At 41.7% G+C, this 24,596-nt stretch overlaps 2 protein-coding genes across 4 annotated transcripts; one reads left to right on the top strand and one right to left on the bottom strand.

Annotated features, from left to right (window-relative positions):
- The first annotated feature begins 1,746 nt into the window (after window positions 1-1,746).
- MSANTD3 (Myb/SANT DNA binding domain containing 3) lies at window positions 1,747-24,341 on the top strand. Of its 3 annotated transcripts, none has more exons than XM_036238761.1 (3): window positions 1,747-1,872; window positions 15,647-16,097; window positions 23,159-24,341. In XM_036238761.1, the coding sequence occupies exons 2-3, from the start codon at window positions 15,680-15,682 to the stop codon at window positions 23,566-23,568; spliced, it is 828 nt and encodes a 275-aa protein (XP_036094654.1). In that variant the 5' UTR covers window positions 1,747-1,872; window positions 15,647-15,679; the 3' UTR covers window positions 23,569-24,341. The 3 variants fall into 3 exon arrangements, with proteins under 3 accessions (XP_036094654.1, XP_036094653.1, XP_036094655.1); XM_036238760.1 differs by lacking the exon at window positions 1,747-1,872 and adding an exon at window positions 2,034-2,272; XM_036238762.1 differs by lacking the exon at window positions 1,747-1,872 and adding an exon at window positions 2,314-2,446.
- LOC118615070 (proline-rich protein 2-like) lies at window positions 1,891-2,598 on the bottom strand. Its single transcript, XM_036239509.1, has one exon. It carries the CDS (start codon window positions 2,596-2,598, stop codon window positions 1,891-1,893), a length of 708 nt encoding a protein of 235 aa, XP_036095402.1.
- Window positions 24,342-24,596: the final 255 nt, after the last annotated feature.

The raw sequence follows: 24,596 nt of genomic DNA, 5'->3' as shown, positions 1-24,596 counted from the left end.
TAATGAATTAAAGACTATGTTTCAGAAATAAAGGAAGTTGGTTTAGAAGCTGAACAATGGGAGCGGAAACCATTTCTACGATTTAGGATTTGATAAACAATTATTAGGGGAAAGCGATAGGCTTGGAGAGGAAGAACTGGGAGGGAGGGCAGAGGGTTGACATGAAGCAGATATTGAGAGAATTTATGCCAAAATGGCTTAGATTGCTGCAGATCTGAGAAACTCTTCAACTTTGCAAAAAATAGAATTGCAATAAAAATACTTTGTCGCAAAAATACAAATAAGCAAACAAAACAAAAATACTTTTGTATTCATTATTTATTTTGTTTTCTTCTAGGTAATAACGCAGCCTCTTGTTTCCATTCTTTAATTTTGTTTTTTTTTTTTTAAATAAAGCTTGTGAGCTTTCTGAGTGATGGCCCTCTTTCTCAAGTATTCTGAATATGTTGGGTCTGTCATTACCTAGTTACTTTGAACCAGTGATAATCCTGGGGACTAGCATAGGGATTAATTGCCTGCCTTCAACAGACCCACCCCTAGCTTTTGCCTCTCTGTGGAGTGCCCCCTTTCCTCACATTATGATGGAGTATTCTAACCCACTAGAGTGTAAGCTTCTGGAAAGCAGGACGGACATAACCCTGACATAAGTGCAGATGGGGTTAAATACAAGTGCCTGGAAAATAGAAGAGAATGCAACGGCAAGCCCAGAGACAACCTGGGTACCATTGCCCTGATAGGTGCAGACTTGAACCCTGACTTAGGCTACTGCATTATGTATTCTCCTGTATAAATGTTTGGGGTTTGGGGTTGGGGGTGGGGGGCGGTTCAGGGAACATCTCTCACATCTCCCAGTCCATCACTGTTGCATGTTCTGTTGTATCTATCAAGTGAAGAGCCCAGAAAAGACAGTCTTCATGCCAGGTCCCCACACATAGTAGTCACTAACACATATTTCTGGAATAAATAGATCCGGGATGAAACACTTGTGCAGTGGAAACTTCTTGCTGCTCCTTCCCCACAAAAAGCCTAGTGTCCCCTATTCATTCCACAAAGCCAAAGCCTGCTCCGCATCTCTATTAATAGATGTTTTTACTTTTTTTTCAAATAATGCTTTAGCAAAGTTCATGCCCCCTTTTTCCCTATGTGCAAAGAGTATTCTCTAGATACCTAAAATTGCACATTTTAAAATGCTAATAGCTATTGTGCTCCCCCAAACCCATAACCCTAGTCTAACGTTAAGAAAAACTCAGAGACATCCATAAAATACCTAATACTTTTGCTGTCAAGGTCACACTGAACTAAAGATAGTAAGTACAATGTTCCCATAGAACCTCCCCCCCAACACACAGAGTTTCTCCTACTGTTAATCTCTTATATTAGTATGGAACCTTTGTCACATTAATGAACAAATGTTGATAAATTATTATTTACAAATATTTATTATTATTATTATTATTATTATTATTATTATTATTATTATTATTATACCCAATTTGTTCTCTGTCCTGCAGTCAGAATATCTTTCTTTTTCTATATCTAGCTTGGAGCTGGGAAGAGAAACACTGATAACATTATTATTAACTGAAGCTCATACACCATGTTCAGATTTCCTTAGGTTTCTGCCCTCGGGAGCTCACAGCCTAGGGGGAGACACATCCCGCAAATTAAACACAAAACAAAACAAAACTCCGCGATGAACCCAGCATAGGAGGGTTGGCCGTTGCAAGTAGCATGGAGTCCCAAAAGAAAAGGGGCCTATTTCAGCCTTGGAGTGACCTAACTCGTGTCCACAGCCGCCAAATCTCTTGTGACAGATGCATTCTTTTGTTGTTCATGGAAAGGAAACAGTTTTTCAGGAGCTCCTCCGCAAAGGTGGGGAAGGGAACTCAATCAGCACAAGGATGTCAGCACAGAGAACGAGGGTGGGGAAGGCGGGGGACACCCCCGCGCCCCGCCCCGAGCCTCCGGGGAGGCCGGCGGCCGCAGCTCGGGGAGGTGGCGACGGCGCGGGGCCGCGCTCCCGCCCTGCTCGGCGCGGACCGCACCGCAGAGGCTGGCGGCCCGCGAGGGGGCGGCGGCTCCCGGGCTTTGTGGCCGCGGCGCGCGCGGCGGGGCCTGGCCGGCCGGGGGCGCGCCGCCGCCGCCGCCCGGCGCTCCGGAGCCCACGGCCCTCCCGGAGGCCCAGCCCGCGAGAGGAGTGGAGGCCGCCCGCGCTCGCGCACCGCCGGCCCCTCCTCGGGTCGCCGCGGCCGCCGCGCCGCCGCCGCTGCAGGTAGGAGGCTGCCCCGCCGGCCGGGTCGCTGCGGGCGGGGACGGGGGCGGGGGTGCGGGGCGCGGGCCGGGCGTGCGGGGACCGCGGGCCGGCATGGCGGGCGTCCGGGCTGAGCCGCCGCTCCCTCTGCCCTGCAGGCCGGGCGGTCGCCTTCGCGCACCGTGATGGGACTCGGTGAGTGGGGTCGGCCTGCGGCGTACAAAGCCGCGGGGCGCGGACCTCGGGGAGATGCGAACGTGCACCCGGCGTCGGGGATTCGGGACCCTCGGGCCGGGGGAGCCACTTGGGAGGAATCTAAGTGATCCGCAGAGCCTGGATCTTACCATTCCCCGCTGTATGCCGGGCGCTGTGCTCTCTTTTCCATACTTGTCTCATTTAAGACCCCTTGTGCCCCGTCCAAGGGTGTAATGGGAGGGGTCCCTCCTTCGGAGGCCGAGGGCCCAACATCACATTTTTGCTCGCCTGACCTTGGGAAAGCTCCTTTCCTCAGAGCCTTCGCTCTGCTTTTGTAAATGGGGGAGCAGTGGGGTGGGGATGGAGTGCGTGTTGTAATACCTACTCCCAGGTGCTATTGTGGGAGAGAATGTAGGTAAATAAATATAGCTAAATTTGAGCACTTTCTATGTACCAGGCCCTAGGTACTAAACAGTTGGCATGAGTTATCTAATTAAATCATCACACTGGAGCTATGATTAGTTACTGTAAATTGCATATTTCATCTTTATTTAGGAGTAGTAAACTGAAGAATTTAGTATCCCTGTTCTGCTTCAGAAGGTTGGGTGTTTCTTAGGTGTGGTAACATTTAAGATTACAGATGTTCCTGCAGTATCAGGAGAGTGGCTATAAGACGCAGGGATATATTTATTACACATTAAAAAACGGAGGTAGGACAATATCAGCATTTCGGATAAGTCGGTTGTGTTACCAAGGAAATTGCTGAATGTTAAATTCAAAAGCATAGTTCCTGAGTTAGTATTGAGGGCTGCATTGGGCGTTTAGTGCCAGAGAAAGACAAGGGGTGGATTGGGGGGGAGAGGAAAGGATTCTGAATCTCTGGAAGAGGATGTGGAGGAAGGGAGTAGGGTCCACCACCCCAGCATCATTCTGGACCAAGATTCCATCCTGCCCTTAGAGACCAAGCATGGTGTTGAGAGTTTGGGGGTCAAGGGTAGAGGTGAGTAAACAAGAGGAGGGATGCTGGGGCAAGAATGGTTTGTCTCTTCCTATGCCCAGGCCACTCCAAAAGGATTTAGATGGGTTGAGAGCCAGGTGATTGGGTCTCCTGAAATGTCTTGTCCCTTCTTGTGATTCTTGAAATTCTTTTAATGTGTTTGAGGATATTGAGACAACCACTAACCCTAAAGTTTGATAAAATGCTTAAAGTATAGATCTAACTGATGTTGCAAATGAGTGAGTTGTGAACAAAGTTCATTTGGTTAGAGAAGCACTGAGCCTGAGGAGATTATTTTAGGGTTCAGTTTAGAATAGGGAGAACTGGAAGACTTTGGACCCTGAAGAAGGAAGAGGAAAGCAAGAAGCCCTAGGGACTGTACGAAGGGGAAGGAGAGTAGAAGGAGGAGCTGAGGACTTCACAAGACCATCTGCAGAATACCTGAGCAGACTGCTCAGCTCTCAGCTCCCAAGCAGGCATCCTTTCCTATCCTGATCTGTGACCATTTCTTACTTGAGTATTGTGGAAGGTCAAGGTTGGACTCAGGCTCACTTTTCTCCTGAGTAAGCAGGAAAGGCTTGTTGGAGAAGGGTTATTTTAAAACCAGGCTTGAAGGAAGGAATCTTTGGGCATATGGTGATGATGAAGGTAAAGAGCAGCATTCATAGTGGAAAGAGCAGTTGCTTTTGAGATAGAAGTAGTTTGGGGTTTGAATCCTAGCTCTGCCACTTCTCAGCCATGTAGTTATTTTTTGTGTGAATATAAAACAATGCTTTTTTCAAATGCCTGGTAGGGAGTTCAGCAAGCACGAGTACCCTTTTCCCTGTCCATGGTGACATTTGTTCAACTTACATCTGCTGAGTCATATGCTTCATGCTGGGGATACGGAGATGTGTCAGAAATTATGTATTCCCTTAGGAATTCTCCAGTCCAGTGGGGGAAATGGACACAAAGAGCAAATTACAAAATATGGGGAGTGCTGCAGTTTAGTCATATACAGCTGGCAGTGAGCTCACAGAGGAGTAACTAACTCATTTTGTATAGAAAACTCAGGGCCAATCTACCTCTAACAAGATGAGTATGAGACCTTATGATTGAGATTTTGAATGCTACACTACCCCTAGCTTTTATCTTTTTTACCTTTATCTTGTCTTTGCCCTGATATTCTTTCTCTTAAAAAAAAAAGTCTAGTTGCAATGTGTGCATAGTTTTTAAGTTGCCTCAAATTCATTTTAGAAGGAAGCTTTTACAAATATAATACACATAACAGCCTGAGCATTAGTTGAGAAAGGCTTTACAAAAATTACACAGGGGTTGGACCTTGAGGAATGAAAATGAGCCCTTTGTGGACCTTGGGGTAAAGGATTCCAGTCAGGGGAAGCCCCTATGTACAGAGGCTAGGAGGACATGGCAGGGTCAAGGGCATGAAGGTCAGCTGGGTCTGGCTGGGTTGAAAGCTCTATGGAGAGGGTGGGGTGGAGGGCACTGTAATCAGGGCCAAATCTGGAAAGGCCTTGAATGCCATGTGGGGAGTTTGGACCTTATCACTTAGGCAGTGGGGGAGATGTCAGAGGTTTGCATGCCAGACTGTGGCATGGTCGTTGTGGTTTTTGAGGATCCCTCTGGTAACTGTGTGGAAGAGGGGCTGGAAGTTTGAGAGATCATTTTGGGAGACTAGGACCTGATCTTAGATATGGGCAGTGAGGATGGGAGAGGACAGAATAGGTATTAAGGTAAAACATATAGAAGATCTTGATTGGTTATATGTGAATCAACCGCACACTGTGGTGTCTGCTTTAGGACGCTAAGTTGATGTGGCCTAAATCATCAGAAATCAGGAGCTTTGGGGGTAGGGGAATAATTAATTTGCTTTTGGCTATGGAGAACTGGAGATTTCTGAGGCGCTCACAGTGGATAGCTAGATAGAGGTGGCTAGTAGGCAACAGGAAATGCGTGTAGTGCTGAGGACACAGCATGGGGCTCACATCTCTTCTTACTTTGAAAAAATCCCGAGAATCTACTGAGTGCTGAAGAGACAAATAAAACATGTTTCCAAGCCTCAGGAGCTCTGCCTCAGGCAAGGGAGACCCTGCGGGTATGGATAGGTCGCAGTACAGAGTAGTTCTGAGTACTACAGTAAGAAGTAAACACTTGGGGCCCTTGGCCCAGAGATTTGAAAGCTGATGGTTGTTGCCGAAGTGGTGGGAGTAAAAGAGTCCTCATGGCTGAGGAGCAGGCTGGAGTGGGAGCGCCCACATAAGGGGACTTTCTGTATTGTAAAAGCGCTTTCTGTGGAGAATGCTTCAATAACGATTCCGAAGGAATTTCGGAGAGGCTGGGGTCAGGGCGTGGAGATGGTTTAGGATGGAGCTGTTGGGGAGGGGAGGGAAGGGATGGGTCAGGGCGTTTAAGAACCATCATCTGGCTGATAGAGGAAACTGTGAGAGTGGAAGGATGGGAGGTGGGAGCTTTTGCCTTAAACACAAGGCTGGTTCTGCTCACAGTCACACTTAGACACAGATGGTAAAAATAAACACTTCCAAGTTACAGGACCGTCTGGAGTGGGTGGTGAAGGGGAAGGGGAGGCAGCACATTAGAGGAAGCAAGTTCCACGCTAGATTTTAGACTGGAAAGCACCTCCGAAGGAAAGAAAGATGGCGGGAGAGGGCATAGGTGACCATCCTGGGTAGACAGGTCTGAACATGCGAGAGCGGGTACCTGAGGGTGTGCATAGAAAGTCGTGCCTGGTCACTCCTGTGGATAACATGAAGTCATGAAGGCGTCAGAGCTGTAGTGAGGCTCTTAAAAATCTGGAACACAGTGCAAGAGTATTTACAAGAAGAAGCCAGGAAATGATTTTTGTTATGATAAATCCCGTGTGAAAGGAGAAGTTTAAGATAGCAGAACATCTAAACATAATTAATAAAAAAATGCAAATGGCAAGCAGGTTAGTTTCAACATATATTCCACAAAAATTTATTGAGTGCCTATTGTGTACCAGGCCGTCTTCAAGGAGCTGGGGCTACAGTAGTGAACAAGAGATCTGATCACCTGCTTTAGGCATTTCACCTGGAACTACTTAACCTTCAGAGTTAAACCTGGGTATGGGCCTTACATTGACTAAAGCAGAGGTCCCCCAACCCCCGGCCTGCAGACCTGTACCTGTCCGTGGCCTGTTTCGCACAGCGTGAGGTGAGCGGCAGGCAAGTGAGCTAAGCTTCATCTGTGTTTGCAGCCACTCCCCGGAGCTAGCATCACTGTCTCAGCCCCACGTCAGCTCATCAGGCATTAGATTCTCATGGGGCTCTGGTCCCTGCTTCCCAAAAGTTTGGAGACCACTGGTAAAGTGCTGAGATCACTTTATCCTGTTGCAGTGGTCTCCTTCATTGGCTAGGAGCTCCAGAATCAGAAATACCATCTATGCATATTTGGGAGAGAACTGTGGAAATCAGGTTGCAGAAAAACCATTGTAACAGCAGTGCTGAGAGATGGCAGATCCACAGGAAAGAGAGGGGACTTGCCTAACATTGCAAAACGAGTGTCGGAATTGAGAGCAGTGCCCTTGAGTTTTCAAATGGAATAGTGGGGGAAGGCTTGCGGATCCCTAGCAAAAGGGCATCTTCACAGTGAGAGGCATCCAAAGAGAAGATGTGGGGGCAGGGCTGAAAACATACAGTGAAATTTCACTTTTAGGCTCTCCTCTGTTACTGGGTCCCCAGGAATCCCCCTATTTTTCTCTGATTCACAGTTTCCTCATCTGTAAAGTTAGAGGATTGGACTGAGGTAGGTCCCTTTTTAGTTACAGCAGGTTAGGATCTATGTTGCTCCCCCAAAAGATTGTTTGGGGGATGCTAAGTCAGGAGACAGAGTCAACAGATCAGGATAGGAAATAGCCTTTCATCTCTTTAGAGCAAGTTGATCACCCATAACCCATTGCCAGGTCTCCCTTCAGGGAATCGGTGCCATTATTTTGTGTCCTTTCTCTCTTTCAACCTTTCCCAAGCAGTGGCCCTGCTCTCTTCTAATGCCAATCTATTCTAATGGGAATAAGGTTCTTGTCCTAGATCCCTCAATCCTGGAGGAGTGTTCCTGGGCACATCTTTGCCACTGTGGTTATCACACTGCCTTGTCACTAGGCCCTCCACAGTCTGCTGTGTTCTGTTGTGTCTTCATTGCACTAGGATCTCCTTGATGTTAAGGAATACCCCTCTGGTGCCTGCACATTTGGTGCTAGGTTAATCTTCATGTGTCCTCTTTGTTTCTGCTTTCTCTTGATCTCCTACCCTAGTGTGGATCTACATATGTCCCGGTCATTTCTTGCTTTGAAACAGCCTCTGGTGTGCACCTCCTTTTTTGCATTATCATCCTAACTACTCAGAGTCCAGGCCCTTTCTTATCAATTATTTATCTCAGTGATCTCTTTTACTTCTCTGTTTGTATCCTACACATTCTTAACAATCTAGTTCAAACTTCTTCTTGAAGAATGCAAGTAACTTCTTCCCTCCTCTGAATGCCCAAGGCCCTTCGACCTCTATTATGGTGTCTGTTTCAGTGCGCCTGGCATTTTAGTTATTAGTTTCTGCATGGCAATGCTTCTTCCGGGCCATAGGGTTCAGCTTGTCTTTGTATCTCCCACATATTTTAGGACAGGACTGAACCTTCTAGCAGGGGTTTATTACGTGTGTGTTGAATTGTGTGACTAAGAAATAAAAGATCTAGTAAGTATTTGAGTATAGAGACAGTCTCCAACCTAATGATGATTTTTTTTTTTTTTGACTTTACCGTGGTGCGAAAGCAGTAAGCATTCGGCGGAAACTGTACTTTGAATTTTGAATTTTGATCTTTTCCTGGGCTAGCAATCTGCGATATGATACTCTCTCTCGATGCTGGATGGCAGCAGTGAGCCTCGGCTACCCTCAACCATTCAATCACAAGGGTAAAGGGTAAATCTCCAATACCCTACAGCGTACTGTGTTACCAGCGTTTTTTGGATATTGTATTTTGTGTTTTGATATCCCATCCTGTCTGCAAAACACCCATCTGTGTCTCCTGCTGCTGGTGACAAGAGGAAAGCAATTACTCTTGGAATGAAACTCAAGATAATTGCCCAATGGCAGGCTAATGTAAGTGTCGTGAGCGTGTTAAGGTAGGCGAGGCTAAGCTACGATGCTTGGTAGGTTAGGTGTATTAAATGCATTTTCGACTAATGATATTTTAACTTACAGTAAGTTTATTGGACTATAATCCCATCATAAGTCAAGGCACCTATATATTGTGTATAGTCCACTATTCTACTTTTGGAAGCAGTTTAGTATGGGCGGGAGGAGTGGAAAGAATTAAATTTATTGAAGCTCTGGTCTATGCTTCTTTCTTACTCCCATTGCATGGCAGCTGTGCAGAGAGAATAAGGCACAGTAGAGGCTATTAATCCCATTTTACAGATGAAGAATTGCAGGTTAACTGACTTGCCCAAAATCACAGTTAAGTGGGTGCCGAAGTTGGGATTTGAGCCCAAGTTTTCTTCATCCAGTGTCTTGGTTCATTTCATTTCACTTTAAGAGTGGTAGTTCGTTAGTGCCCTGGTATCTGTCCATAGTCTCAGTGCCACAGATCTTCAGTCCTGGTTCCCATTCTGAATGTTGACTTCAAAGAACTCCTCCCTCTTTCAGGAAGGAAAGGAGAAGTAAAATCTGGCCAAGTTTCTCTAGCCTTTACTCAAACTTTGGGATTTAGTTTAAACCTTCATGGATTTAAAATATCATTAGATGGTGTATTAGTTCCCTTGGGTTGTCATAATAAAATACCATAGACTAGGTGGCTTAAAGAACAGAAACATATTTCTCACAGCTTTGGAGGCTGGAAGTCCAAGACCAAGGTGCCAGCAAGGTAGGTTTTATTCTGAGGCCACTTCTCTTGGCTTGTAGGTGGCTGCCATCTCTCTGTGTGCTCACATGACCTCTTTGTGAGCTCTGAGACTTGGGGGAGAACAGCCTCTCTGGTGTCTTTTCTTAGGAGGGCACTAATCTCTTCCAAACAGCCTTATGACCTTATTTAACCTTAATGACTTCCTTAGAGGCCTAATATCCAAATACAACCACCATAGGGGTTAGGACTTCAACATATAAGCTTTGGAGGAATACAAACATTCAGTTACAAAGATAGATTTTTATACTAGGTGGATGGTAAATGTACTTATTACATTCTTTTAGTGGTTTAGTCAATGTTAGCGATTTAAGAAATTGTGCTGGTTATTTCCTCTTTGTTCTTTTATCCTATTGGAATCATGATCTTTTATTTAGCCCTGTCCATGGATGTTTGCCTAGCTCAAGGAGGAATTTCCATTGCATTTGGATTTTGCTATTTTATTTGACCATTTTACCTTAATGCAGTTTTTAGTGTACTACTGTTTTATCATGCATCATAGCTCATTCAGTGCATAGTGGGCAGTTTTACGCCTGTATCAGAATGTATTCATTCACTAAGTGTTTGCTGAAGGCCCACTGTGTGAGGGTCGTGGGCTGCTCCTTGGACTGCAACCATGCATGAGAACGGGTAGCACTCTGCCTGACAGAACAGCAGAGGAAAAAGATGATACATATGAGCAGGGTTGTGGGGTGGGGAAGGCCAGTCTCTCTCTACCAAAAGCTGATGCAGCAGGGAAGGCTTGTTATATTGTTATATAACCAATTATGGACATTGCTGAGTAGTTTTTAGCTAGAATATGCTTTCTAGCCTCGACGTTTCTATTAATAAGCTTCACTCGGAGACTCCTTTGTGATGTGCTTGTTTACTTAGGACTACCAGTCAGGTGCTCAAGCACAGTGTCAGTGGCCCCCTGAGGGATGGACCATATTAAAGCTCCATATTATCTCTACAGATACTTTTCAAACGTATATTCTTATGAGATCAACAGTGGAAATTATTTCAGAGCTCTGGTGAGAGAGGTACTCCTGGGAGGGGGTCTATATGGGCTCTAGGTTTGAGACATAGTGAGAAGAGGTGATGGGCGGGGAAGGGAGGGGACAAGCCCCTGAACGGAGCCAGACAGAAGCAGGCACTGCTCCCAATAGGCTGCTCTCCCCTTGGACCCTCCCCTGTTGACAGATTGCTATGTTATTTGACACGTACTTTGAGCAGGGTTCTAGAGGCTGTCACTAGGTCTGAAAGAAAAGAGCTAAGCAGAGCAGAGAGAGCAGCAAGGGCATCGGAGTAAGACCTGGGTTGGAATCCTGGTCCTGCTGCTTGTTATTTGTGTGACCACAGGCAAATCACTGAGCCTCACTTTTCTGATCTGGGAAATAGGAATAATAATTGGTTAGTGGAGATAAACAGCCTACTTCACTAGACTTCTGGGACTCCATAGGGGATGTTTAGGGTACACTGTCTCATACCAGAATTCCTTTATAGCCCTGCGGAGTGTAACCACATGGCCCAGGGAGGCCTGCTGCTCTACAAAATGAAGTAAAGTAAATTGGTAACTCTGGATTTACTTAACTAGTGATTAAATAACAGTTTAGTTAATAGGCTATTAATGGTCCCTAGGTGTTGGTAATTCTGAGTGTTTGCCTTTGAAGGGCAGTTGTGTAATTTCATCTGGTACTTTAATAAAGTTTTTTTTTTTTTTAACAGAAAATAGTGTAGTGTAACAAATGATACTCTTAGGATCTATTTTGGGGAGGATTAAATAATATAGTGCATATTAAGCACCTAGGATAGTGTCTAACCCACAGTGTAAGGCTCAGTAAAAGTTATCTGCTATTATTGCTGTTAGAGACTCAACTGATCATACTTAGGGCAAGATCCTTTGTGAATGTAGATTCCCCACGAGCTCACCACCACCTGGTGGCAACTATTGGTACTGCACATATTGTGAGGAAGAATTATTAAATTGCTTGTAATTCCATGTAGTTTGAATTCTACAAGTATAACAGGAACTTTGTTCAGAGTGTGGCTTATTTGCCTGAGAGCTTCAATTCATATATCATTAAACAATGAAGTGACATTTTTTACCTCCACAGTTGGCATGGGTTTTTAAAAGTGTTGATGGCAAAAGAGTAAATAAAGTGGGGAAACAGACATGGCTTTTGTGCTGTTAGTAGGAATGTAAATTGGTACATGATTTCTGGAGGACAGGTGGTGATGTAACAGAAGTCTTAAGTGTTTTCATCTTTTGTGGCAACCAACCATTCCTCTTCTACAAATTTACCTTGAAGGAATAATCAAAGATAGACAAAAAAAAAAAAGATTTATTTAGAAAGAAAACACATATAATACATATTTTATATATAACAAAATCATATATCTTATTATATATAAAATAGCATTACCTATAATAGAACAAAACAGAGAACAATCCCTTTTTCATTTGTGAATCGGATACTAAATCCTTATAGCAGTAATTCTTAAAAAGGGTGGGGACATGGGGCACAGTAGGCATATTGACATGGGGTGTGGGGGGGATCAGAATCTGCTCTGGGAGCTGTGTGGTTTAAGAGAATGTTCATTATACCTATTGATATAATAAAAATGATGGAAAGTAAAGTTGGACATAGACATCGCGGAAGGTAGAGATAATACAGAAGAGATATAGGGGGATGGGTGTTAGTAAATTTCAGTTTGGGGGAACACTGATTTATAGGAAATAGTCTCGACGAAGGCAAAAAATTTACTTTGGACCTTTGGGGACGAAAGAGCATGGATTAGGTCATTGAAAGAACATTAGAACTATATGATTGAAGCACAGCCCTGAGAATTTAGGGGTGTAGGGACACATCTCCAAAGATAAATTTTCCCTCATTTAGCTTTGGCCAAGACCTGAGGGCCAGACCACCTTTGACATGTGTCTAAGTATCTCGAGCTTTGATGCCGGATATGCTCACGATGAAGGTGAGGCAGGGTATCTGGTATGTAGACACGCTGACCGCAGCAGTTCATTTTAACCTTCACTTTAGGGAGGAGGTGGTGCATTGTGGGAGACCCTGATCAGCTTCTGTTGCCCTCATGTAAAGCTCATACTCCTTGATCTCAATTTCAAGGCTCTTTGATCTGGCCTGGTCCCCTCTGGTCTCAGGCCTAACTGATTTCACCTGGTCACATCTTCAGTAACCCCTCCCCAGAAACAGTATGTGAATAGCTGGCTTGTAATAATATGATTTTTAAATTAGTGTACCATGCATTTAAAAGCCACAGCCGTTTTCTTCCCCTTAACTTTTTATTATGAAGCTTTTCGAACATGCAAAATGATCAAGAGAATAATTTGATGAATTTTTGTCTATCCTTCACTCTTGTTGATCTTTAAATGTCCTGTTTTTGGCCAATGGGACTCCTTTCAAGTTTCTAATTCTTTTGATATGGGTTGGTCAGTTTTAAATGGACTATATCATCAGTATCTTGATGGTTACCTGTTATTCTGAAAAATCAGAGGCTTGGACAACATAAGGACTGGAGCATACTGGTTCTTTTCACAAATGGAAACATGCAACGCTTTCTTCATATCTGTATTCATTGTCACTTGGGGACATTCTGATCATAATGTGTTTGAGAGATTTGATAGGAAGCTTCTAGTGAATAAAAGATGTGAGAAAAGTGTGGGGTCACAAAAAGCACAAAGGTTCACTGGAATAAGATATTTACTAAGTACCTATTGTGGGAAAGATGCTGGTTTCGCAATGGGGAGGATAGCAACATGACCTAAGGGAGTCATGGCTGAGTTACCCAAGGAGATAGTTGTGAAATGATACTGAGAATACCAGACTATTCGAACTCACAGAAGCAGAGTAGAAGGGTGCTTACCTCCTGAGGTGGAGGGTGAGAGAAATGGGGAGATATTGGACAAAGAGTACAAAGTTGAAATTATGTCGGATGAATAAATCTAGAGATCTAATGTGCAGCCACAATGACTGTAGTTAATAATTCTGTATTGAATATTGGAAATAATCTAAGAGAGTCCATTTCAGGTGCTCTCATCACACACAAAAAGGTGATTATGTAAGGACATGGTATGTTAATTAGCCTGACTTTAGTATTCGTACATATGTATATGTATACCAAATCAAATTTATGTATGTTAAACACATAAAATTTTTATTAAAAATGTAAAAAGGTATGTAGACTTTAATAATGGAGAAAATATAATGTCATTTTGTATTTTAAAATATATAATTGATAACTTATATGAACAAAGACTTTGTTTTAAAAAATTAATTAATTTATATTTTATGGTGACATTGGTTAACGAAATGAACAAAGATATTAAAGGGCCATGCATAATAAAAATGGCTATTAGTTGCTGCGTCAAGGGAGAAAAATAGAAATACCAGACTATTAGGACAGTCCAGGTTCTTGCCTTCTCAAGTTGTCATCTTTGTGATGTTGGACAATCCATTTCACTTTAACTGGCCCTTAGTTCCCTCAGCTGAAATGAGGGATAAAGAAAATGTGATATGTATATTATATACATATCACATGTGTACGTGTATTATTCAGAAACACAAAAAAAGGAAATCCTGCCATTTTTGACAACATGAATGGATTTTGAGGGCATTATGCTAAGCAAAATAAGCAGAGAAAGACAAATACGATCTCACTTATAAGTGGAATCTAAAAAAAAACAAGGAATTCATAGATCCAGAGGACAGATTGGTGGTTGCCAGAGGGGGAGGTGTGGAAGGTAGGCAAATGAGTGAAGGCAGTCCAGAGGTACAGACTTCTTGTTACAAAGATAAGTCCTGGGGATGTAATGTACAGCATGGTGACTAGAGTTATTTAATACTGTATTGTTTATTTTAATGTTGCTAAGAGAGTGGATCTTAAAAGTTCTCATCACAAGAAAAACAACTGTCACTATGTGGTGTGATGGATGTTAACTAGACTTCTTGTGTTGATTTCACATATATATGTCGAATCATTATGTTATACACCTGAAACTAATGTTATATATCAATTATATCTCAATAAATATTCATGAATGGATAAATAGAATTGCTATGTCCATAAAATGGAATATTTGGCAATGAAAAGGAATGAAGTATTGATACATGCTACAATGTAGCTACATCTTGAAAACATAATGTTAAGTCAAAGAAGCCAGTCAGGAAAGACCTCATATTGTATAATTCCATTTACAGGAAATGCCCAGGAAAAAATAAAAGAGGGGTGTTGGATTTAATCTCTAAGCGCCCAGGCCCTTTCACTTCTGAAATCATATACATTATTTATGTAGGACTGCACTTTTAAAAGTGGCCCTTAGACCTTAAGGATCACAGACTCCAAGCCCTCATTTTAAAGATGAAGATAATCATACTAAGCAAATAAGTCAGAAAAGTTGAAAACCACATGATATCTCTTATATGTGGGATATAAATCTAAAAGCAACAAACAAACATGACAAGCAAACAGAGACTCATGGACATAGCCAGTGAATTAGTGGTTACCAGAAAAAATGTGGGGGAGGTGGCAAGTAAATAGGAGTAAAAGGGGGTCAAATATTCGGTGATGGAAGGAAACCTAACTCTGGGTCATGAACACACAATGCAATACATATACAATGTGCTGATGAATTGTACACTTGAAACGTATTGGAGTTTGTTGATCTTGGTCACTCCCAACAATTTTTAATTTAAAAAAAAAAAGAGAAACAAGTTCCTCTAAGAGCATGGACATATCCAAGGTCACAGAGACAGTGATGGAAATGTCAAATGTTTTGGGGTGATTTCTAGATGATTCTGATGTCTCGACAGTGTCTACATCATCTGTTATATTTGGTTGCACAGTGGCTTCTCTGGTTTCAGCTGTGACAAACTGAGAAAGCTGTTAAAGAGCTGCCTAACATTTCTGAATTTGGGGAATAATCGGTTCCCTAACACGAAGCAGACATAAATTAACAAATTAGAATTATACATTGAAGTTCCACAAAAGATCCTCAACTTTGCTTTTCTTTGCTGTTACATACCAGGTATTCACAGAATAGCCAAGAACCTACAACAAAGGACCTCCTTGAACATCTACTTTGAAATAAAAAAACCCCATTCCTAGTAAACTTTAGAATGTTTTCCTGAGAATACCATAAGTCAACACTAATGGAAAAGAAAGTACTACTGTGTTTCAGACAAGGGAATCAAGCTGGGGATTACGACTTTTAAGCAATTTGCTTGCATTTTTTATTGCCGGAGTTTGTAATTATTGTTTCAAACTTCCTTTTACAGGATAGCTAAGGGCCAGGAGAAATACAGTGGAAAATGCAAAACAACGAAATTATAAAACCTGCCAAATACTTCTCAGAATTGGAAAAGAGCATCCTGCTTGCTTTAGTCGAAAAGTACAAGTATGTGCTGGAATGTAAGAAAAGCGATGCGCGAACTATTGCCCTCAAGCAGCGTACGTGGCAGGCGCTGGCCCACGAGTACAACTCTCAGCCCAGTGTGTCGCTGCGGGATTTCAAACAGCTGAAGAAGTGCTGGGAGAACATCAAGGCTCGGACCAAAAAAATTATGGCCCATGAAAGGAGGGAGAAAGTGAAACGGAGCGTCAGCCCACTTCTGAGCACGCACGTCCTAGGGAAGGAGAAGATCGCCAACATGCTGCCGGATCAGCTCTACTTCCTGCAGAGCCCTCCGGAAGAAGAGCCAGAGTACCACCCCGATGCCACAGCCCAAGGTATCGGTTCCTGGGCCCGGCTTGCATGTTATCACTGGGTACCCGTTTGACATTTTAATTTTAAAATCCTTAATTTTCAGGGACTTTATTCAAAAGAAATTTTTCATAACAACCTTGACTTTCCCAACTGAAAATCTTCAGATTACGTAGAACGTTCAGATCATACAGTACATAAAACAGAAGTCCGTGTCTATATCCTTGAGCTGTCTGTTAGAGCTCTTTTTTTCTCTATTATTACTGAGGAATAAGGAAGAATAGGACTATATTAACAAGTTGTTATTAATGAAGTACCTTAATTGCTCATCTCAGCTTATCTCAAATATATTAAAGTAGATTTTTTTTGAAGATTTATTTCATTCACTCAGTCTTATTTTTTTCAAAAAATGTTTCTCTTGAGGACCTATAATGTGCAAAGTTTTGCATTAAATCATTCTAAAGGCCACGTTAAAAGAGTGAACTATTTCAAACTTAAGAAAAGTACTGAGACTAAAAGAGCAGTCACCCATTTAGCATTCACGCAGGTTAAGAACTAGCATTTCTACCCGTTATAATATCGTTATCCACTGTTTTTTTTTTTTTTTGGTTTGTGGCACTCCAGGGAACTTGAGAAATTCTAGAAAAATTTTACTTTGGTTTTAATATACTTTCATTGAAAAGAGAAATCGAATTCTTAGAGAATGAAAAGATTATCATACAATCAAGGATGTCATGGTAGTGCGTCATAGCTTTAAAAGGTTGGAAATTAAGCAGCTATTGAAATGTCTCCAGGCAAGATGAGGGTTGGCATGCATATAGATAAATTGCCAGTTAGCTAAGGATGGCCAGTTAATATAAAGATTCACTGTAGTTTGCAGAAGACACATCTCGAAGCCGAGAAATATTCCTGGGGAGGCCAGAGGGCTGCTTGTAAGGTGCTCCAAGGACTCAGCAAGCATTTGTCTAGGAAAATCTGATTTTTGGCTTCAAGATGAGACATTCACTTATTAGTGTCCCCAGAGCAGACTGGCTTAATAGTCACAAGAAACTGTCTAAAACCAAGAATGTTATCCATGTGGAGTGAAAAAGATAACCAAGTGAACTGAATGCACATTTGGATGACCACATTTCTACCCCTGTAGGCAGATCATTCTGGGAACCTAAATTATGGTCAAGGGTTTGCTTGCTGATCATCTGACCAAGATTCAGTGCAGGAAAATAGTTGGGCGTCCATAGGAGTTAATGTCATAAACCTCATGCATCATTTTCCAGTGTAGGGAACCTGTATCTGAGTATCAATTCATGAGTTCCCAAGTCAGGGTACCTCCCAGCAGACAGTGTTTCATAGGCACGGCTAACTGTCTCTCTTACCCCTCTTCCTTGCACCCTCTGTGGCAGATGGGGCCCACTGCTGATTGCTTTGGAGGTGTTTATAGCTTCAGCCAGTGACTTTCCATCTTGCTTGCCTTAGACCCATCCAGTCTCTGTGAGACAATGAAGGGACTGGTGCTGGGGGAAGGAGGCTGGTGAATCAACAGGACCGCTTTTCAAATTGCTGTTGTTCCCTGGGAGATGTTGCTGAGGAAGATGTTGGTGTGGAACACTTTCAGTTCACTTTGCAAATCTTTGATCTGGATTATTGTGTATTGATTTTGTAGAATTATTCTAAAGGGACAGTTTTCTTTCCCCATTTTGAAATTTTAGGGTAAGATCTAGAAAGTTCATTCCACAATTTTTTTTTTCTTTTTGGAGGAAATGATATAATTCATTTATTCAAAACACAATATATAAATTTTTGGCAAGAAGAGAATAAATATGGATTCTTAGTGTCCTTGTAGTGATATTTGCTAGAGACTCACTTGTAAAAGAGGTTTATTTTAAATTTGATGTTTGTACATATATGACACATGAGGCTTCCCTTTTTCCTGGTGATTATTAACGAATAGCCAGAGGCTGCCTGTTCCTTTTTCCAGGTCAAACCTGGAGGGCATTGGAGAATCTTGGTGCATTGTCAGCTGGGAAGTGTGTCCAAAATAATTTGATAACACTGGTAGTAGATAAGGTACTGGAACTCTTTCTATATATTAAAACAGCTTTTAGTTTACCCAACTCATTTCGTATTTAATTTACTTTCAAGAAGGAAAAGAAAACTGGAATTGTCAATTATCCCTTCTGGGTCTTGGTGGAGAAAAGGTTGAAAACCTGCAATAGTGTTACGGCTCTCATTACATTGTGTGTATTTGGACACATGGAATCTGTGTGTGTGTGTGTGTGTGTGTGGTGTTTTACTTTAGTTAGTTTCGCTAACACTGCACTGTCCAATATGGTAGCCACAAGCCACATGAGGCTGGTAAGCCCTTGAAATGTGAGTAGACCAAATTGAGATGTGCTTTAAGTATATACACCATTTCTTGAAGACGTAAGTTAACCAAAAAGGAATGTAAAATATCTTACTAATATTTTTTATATTGATTACATGTTGAAATGATAATATTTTAGGTATATTAGATTTAAAAATATATTGCTATAATTAATTTCTCCTGTTTTTACTTCTTTAATGTGGCTATATGAAAACTCACATATGTAGCTTGTATTATAGTTCTATTGGACAGCACTGTTATAATACCTTACAGAGTACCTATTACAGAGTACCTAAATTAGGTGCTCAGAAATTTGTTGGAGTTTAACCAGAATAGAGCCTAGCACTATTCCACTAGAGGCCTCCCTCCAACTATTTTTTGTGTGTGTGTGAGATGATTTCAACCTAGTCACTTTGATCACTGTACCCTGGATATTGTTAGCTTTGTCAGTGATTTTCTTGAAATGTACTTGAACATATGTATTTGAACACAGTAGTTTTAAAAACGTAAGTTTAACACTTAGGAATGTATTTGCAAAAAAACCCATGTTTTCCCTTTACATATATTAAAATACTTTATAGCCTACAGATTTATAATATGTGATAATTTTGACACTTATCTTTCATTTTAAGACAAGTGTGATTATCTTCGGAGAACAGGTTTGCGAAACAAACTAAGGGAACCAACAAAATTTGCTGGAAGTGGTCAGGAGGGTAGGATGACTAAATATCAAATATATTTAAGCAAACTAATCTTTCAAATTGTACTCAAATATCTTAAGAGAACTTACATTTAATTTCATATGCCATTGTTTACTATAAAATGATACTCGAATAATGCAAACATGGGAACTCAAAGCTACAATTAAACAACACAATCATTCCAACCCTGTTCTTTTGGGGTGACAATTTGAGTACAGGGCACTGAGTAGTATTTCCAGTCATGGCACAGTAGCATCATTGATCTGTGAGAAGCCCCCTTTTTGTGTTACCGATATGGTTATTCTCTTTTTATTTCCATTCACCACTTTCATTATCTTCTCCTACACCGTAATCATCCCAATGTGGTTGTGTATTCTCTCATGTGTTCTTTTTGAAAGCACGCGTTGCTTTTTTTTTTGTATGCATATATTTTAATTTACATAGATTAAAAATTGTGCTACATATCATTCTTTTTTTTAATCAGTTACACTCCTTTTATTTATCTATTTGTTCGTTTATTTACTTATTTGTTTGTTGTGACATCGGTAAACAATACACCATTCTTTTATGTGTGCCTTTTGTGCACTTAGAATAGTTTTCTCAGATCTATCCCCATTGCAGTATGTAAAACTAATTTGTTTTAGTTGGTGCATAATATTCTGGAGTATGCTTCTACCACATCTAACTTACCTGTTCTCTCAGTCAGTCCTATTTCCTTTGTTCTGTTGAGAAGAGTTAGGTCTGGCCTGAGCAGTTTTCTTCCCATTCTTTTACTGTCATGCAAGGTTTTTCCTGCAGAGATTAAATTTACTCGAATTGTCCAAATGACCCCCTTGACTGTGTTCTTCCTTCCCAGGAAAGCCCTTAGGCCTTCATATTCATTTTGCACAAGACTAACTTGTTTTTTACTCTGGGTGGCTTTGTTTTACCTGGGAGAGAGATTACACGGTGTGTGTTTGCAGCAGGTTGCCATTCCCAGGATAGCCTTTTTCCAATTAAGGGAAGATTCTCCCCATCTAAACACTAGTTTCCATGCATTGGAGCTAATATTTATATAAAAGTTAATTAACAACTCCATTGAGCTTCTCTAGTTTTAAGCCTCAGCTTTTGCCAGTCTTCTTAAGAGGCCTGACTATTTTTCTTTAAAATCTGTGTGTTAGCACACATTTAAACTAAAAAGAATCATTTTTAAAGTACAGTCATTTCTCTACTCCCAGACATGGACATACTGTCTTCATGTTCATAGCTCTACAGAGAAGTATGGAGATCCAAGTTTGGAATATACACCCATATTCTTAATAATAGGTGGTCTCGTAGTGGATACAACTTGGAGGCTGCATTTTAAGACACGTAAGTGATCAGTTGAGCAAGTAAAGGAGTGAGAGGCTGGCGTTGTAGTTGAGCTTGGACTTGGGAATGAAGAAGAACTGGGTTAGAATCTTGGTTCTTCAACTTGCCAAATGACTTTGGATATTGTGTTTGTTTTCCATAAAGAATACCTTCTGCAGAGGGTTGTTGTAAGGATTAAATGAGGTAATATCTGTAAAGCACTAGCCTAGTGCCTGGCTAGCTACCCCCAAAATAGTAGCTGCTGTCATCAACATCATCATCATCAGGTCCCTAAAGCTTAGAATTGTCGAGATAAAAATGAGCATTTAGAAATTGGGAGAGATGAGAAGAACTGTGAGTTCATGAACTCAGGAGTATCCTTTGGAATGAAATCAAAGAGAAAAGAGGCTAAAGGCACCAAAAAAAATATCTGTCTAGTCTTCAAAGAATGCAGTTTCAGATCTGAGACTAGAAAGGAGAATGATGAGGTAACCCTATTTGCAGTTAATGCTCCTGTCTAAGGGACCCTGTTCTTAAGCGTTAAGCCTTTCCCGTTCCTTTGTCCTGTACCTCAGCTATACACTCCAAACATTGTTCTGTCTACACAGTTATGCTGTGTTGGGAGGGATGTGACCCAATGCAGCAGATTCATCCCCCACGCCTTTCTCACATGCCCAGCAGTGGACCAGGCCCTGTGCTGGGTTCTCTGCGCGGATGAATAAGAGGTGTAGTCTCTGTCTTCAAAGTATTTAGAGACCTGAAGAGGGGGTAATTAAACCCCCAGTTTTTAACAAGTTCTCTGCCAGTGGGTAGGCCCAGGAGGCCATGGCAGCATGAAGGAAGGACACATAATTGAAGCCAGAACCATTGTAGTTGGGAAAGAGTCCTAGGGAGATATTTCCATTGTCTCTGGGTGACAAAGAAGTACTCTTTAACTCTCTCTTTCAAAAGTAAGATTTTTACCTTTTCTTTAACCTTGATTAAGGACTAGTTATGGTTGTTACCTAACGCCTTGGAGTGAAATAATATAAACAGTAGCCATTTTCCTTTTATTAACAGAGTACTATGAGTTAGGTTTCCCCCAGTAGCCATTACCGTTCCCAGCATCCCATCTTCTGCAATAATGGAGTGGACATAATAATGTAATCAACTCTTGTGTATAAATTGATATTATTTTTCTCCAAGGGGCCGATTCTCATTATTGGAAGTGTAAAGCTTCTCCAGAAAGCCTTGGTTTCACAGCTAGAAGACTCCGCGGGTTAGTGGAGTTAGTGGTTTCCTTGTTGAAACTCCCTAATTGATACTAATGTCATTGCCCTATTAAAATAGTAGTATAAATGTGGCACCATCGAAAGTAGCATTCTTCCGTACCCATATGTTCTTTTCCCTTTTTGTTCTAGGCTTCAGCCAGTAAATATTTATCAGGCATTCACTATGTACAAAGCAAAGTAATTGGTCCCAAGGATAAAAGAAATGAATAAGGCACAGTCCCCAAAGAATACTAATATGTGTTAAGTGCTGCAACAGAAGCGTAAGTACAGAGAACGGAGGAGAGAGCTGAGGTTTCACAGAGCAGGTGGCATTGATCCTGAATGAAGTAGGAGTTGGGGGGAGTTTGAAAAAGGGAGACCGGAGTAAGAGTGTTTGGTTGAGTGAGGGGGTGGGTGCCAAACAGTGAGCCCAGTTCCAGGCTGAAGGGATGGTGAGTCAGAATTATGGAAACAAGCATGGCCTTTAGGACTGTTAGTAATCGTTGGTAGAGCTGAAGGGTGCACAGGGTATTTGGAAGAGTAAGACAAGAAAGATAAAGGAAGGTTGGATCCAGATTAGGAGGGTTACTTAGGGCGGATTGAAAACAGCCAAAGTTAATCTCGGGGGAATATTAAAAGGTAAGAGGTGGGTGGAACAAGAGTCTGAGCCCTGAAAGGAGACTTGAGAGGGAGCAATCAGAGAGGAGGCTGTAGAAAATTTAGGAGAGAGTGACAGTTCATAAGTTAATAGAGGGAAAGAAAATTCAAAGATCATCAAGTGCTAGGGAGAGGTGATATAAGAGGGACAATATAAAGTGTCTTCGGGATCTGAATATTGACCCTTAGATGGCAGAGGTAGAGGTGGTTGCCAGATGGAGGGGACTGAAGAGAAATGTTGTGCTGAGGAAGTTAAGCCAGGAAGTGTAGACTCATCCATCAAGAAAGAACATTTATAAGGTGACTGTCCAGGGGAAGGGTTAAGACTTGGGACCAGGAAACAGAGCAGTGGTGCCCTTGTGGACACGCATCATAAGTATTTGTGGCGGAATAAAAAAGTGAGAAAGGGAGAACTTAATGTGAATACCCACCATTGGCCTTGCACTGTGGTCTTCTGCTCTTTTGGAGTCTTGTGCACTTCAGTTCAGAACTCACAACAACATAGCAAGGTTCTCCAATTCTCCATAAGCACGATCCACTGTTCCCGTACTTCGCAGTTCTAGAAATGACATGATGAAACACTTTATCTTTACTTCTTAAGGGAAAACTGCCTTGGATTTATGGGTTTTAAAAAAGTCAGGTGTGGCAAGGGTACCTGTAGACATGCAGGCCAAAGCAGGTGCTATTTCAGATACATCTTGTACTGGGGGACCCTGTCATTGAAATAGGATGATTTACTCTCTGCCTGTAAAATCTTTGAACATATGTTTTCTGCTACTGTTTTTCAGAATCATTTGCTGTTTCAAATAGAGAACTGTGCGATGATGAGAAAGAGTTCATACATTTTCCAGTATGTGAGGGGACTTCTCAACCTGAACCCTCGTGTTCAGCTGTCAGAATAACAGCCAATAAAAACTACAGGAGCAAAACCTCTCAGGAAGGTGCTTTAAAAAAGATGCATGAGGAAGAACACCATCAACAAATGTCCATCTTACAACTGCAGCTGATACAAATGAATGAGGTGCATGTGGCCAAAATCCAGCAGATAGAGCGAGAGTGTGAGATGGCAGAGGAGGAACACAGGATAAAAATGGAAGTTCTCAATAAAAAGAAGATGTATTGGGAAAGAAAACTGCAAACTTTTACCAAGGAATGGCCTGTTTCCTCATTTAACCGGCCCTTTCCCAATTCACCCTAAGACTGTGGGGGTGGCTCCCTTGTAATTAATCTGTGTTGGCAAAGAAAGTCTGGAACATGAACTTGCGGTCAGTAACCTGTTACAGAGCTACGACTAGGAAAATTAGAATGGTAGTAGTCATTTATTTAAGAATACATTCAGGTAAACAGCTGCACCCTATGTACCCCTCAAGTGGCAAAGAAGCTGTTATAGTCTTCTGAAAATTATCACGATGAGTGCTATAATTCTGAATGTAATGTCTCTTAATTAGAATTTATACAAGAACCATGTGTGAGTGTCGTTGTATTTTTTTTTTTTTTTTTTTTGATCAGATGCAACAAGTGTGGCTATCAAGGAGTGTGGCTGATTTTTTTTTTTTTTTTTAATAGCAGACCTTTTCTATTCCAACAAAAGCCCTCCCATTGGAAGTGGCTGTCCCAGGAGGACACGTGTTTCTCCAGTGGGTGAAGCTGTTGCTCAGAACTTGCTAGAGGTCTTTAGAGACCCTCCATGAGAGCTGCAGCACCTTGTTCATTTTTTTTTTTCCAGTGGCATCCTCTCAGTGTGGATTTTCTGATTTTTAACAGCCCAGTATTCAAAAGGATATTTGCTAATGTGGTTCAATAACTGCCTTTTAAGTACTTTCCCCAAAGAGAAGTTCAAATATCTCACCGACAAAAGTAGCTCTGTTGGAACTAGGGATGTAGCTACTTAGAGGGAGAAATGTTTATCTAGATTTCTACATTCTGTCATGTTTGTTTCATTAAAATGAAAGACGTGTAATTTTATAGTCACACTGTGTATGTTTTTTAAAGGTGCTGCCTTCCCTCTGTTAATGGTTTGCCTTCCCATTGAGTTAATGGTTGCCCTTCCCTCACCGTGCTCCTGGTGCCGACTAATAGTAATGCTATGTAGTTTACATTATGCAGTCAGCACTGGGCTTTTACGGACTCTATTCCCAACATATTTTAGGAATACAGATTGATAAATGGATATTCTGGTTAGGCTGTGATATAGCTTCTCCTGTAGCCTACTGTTAAGGACAGCCC

This window comes from Rousettus aegyptiacus, unplaced genomic scaffold (genome assembly GCF_014176215.1).
Source record: "Rousettus aegyptiacus isolate mRouAeg1 unplaced genomic scaffold, mRouAeg1.p scaffold_m13_p_3, whole genome shotgun sequence".
NCBI lineage: Eukaryota > Metazoa > Chordata > Mammalia > Chiroptera > Pteropodidae > Rousettus > Rousettus aegyptiacus.
The sequence above is the reverse complement of the archived record's forward strand: the minus strand, read 5'-3'. Positions and strand labels throughout refer to the sequence as shown.

What these genes read in the sequence shown, in the direction of transcription:
- MSANTD3 (XM_036238761.1), top strand. Translation starts at nt 15,680, where the DNA reads ATGCAAAACAACGAAATTATAAAACCTGCCAAATACTTCTCAGAATTG. An exon ending in CCCCGATGCCACAGCCCAAG is followed by an intron (nt 16,098 to 23,158) that starts GTATCGGTTCCT and finishes ACTGTTTTTCAG; the next exon opens with AATCATTTGCTGTTTCAAAT.
- LOC118615070 (XM_036239509.1), bottom strand. Translation starts at nt 2,598, where the DNA reads ATGGTAAGATCCAGGCTCTGCGGATCACTTAGATTCCTCCCAAGTGGC.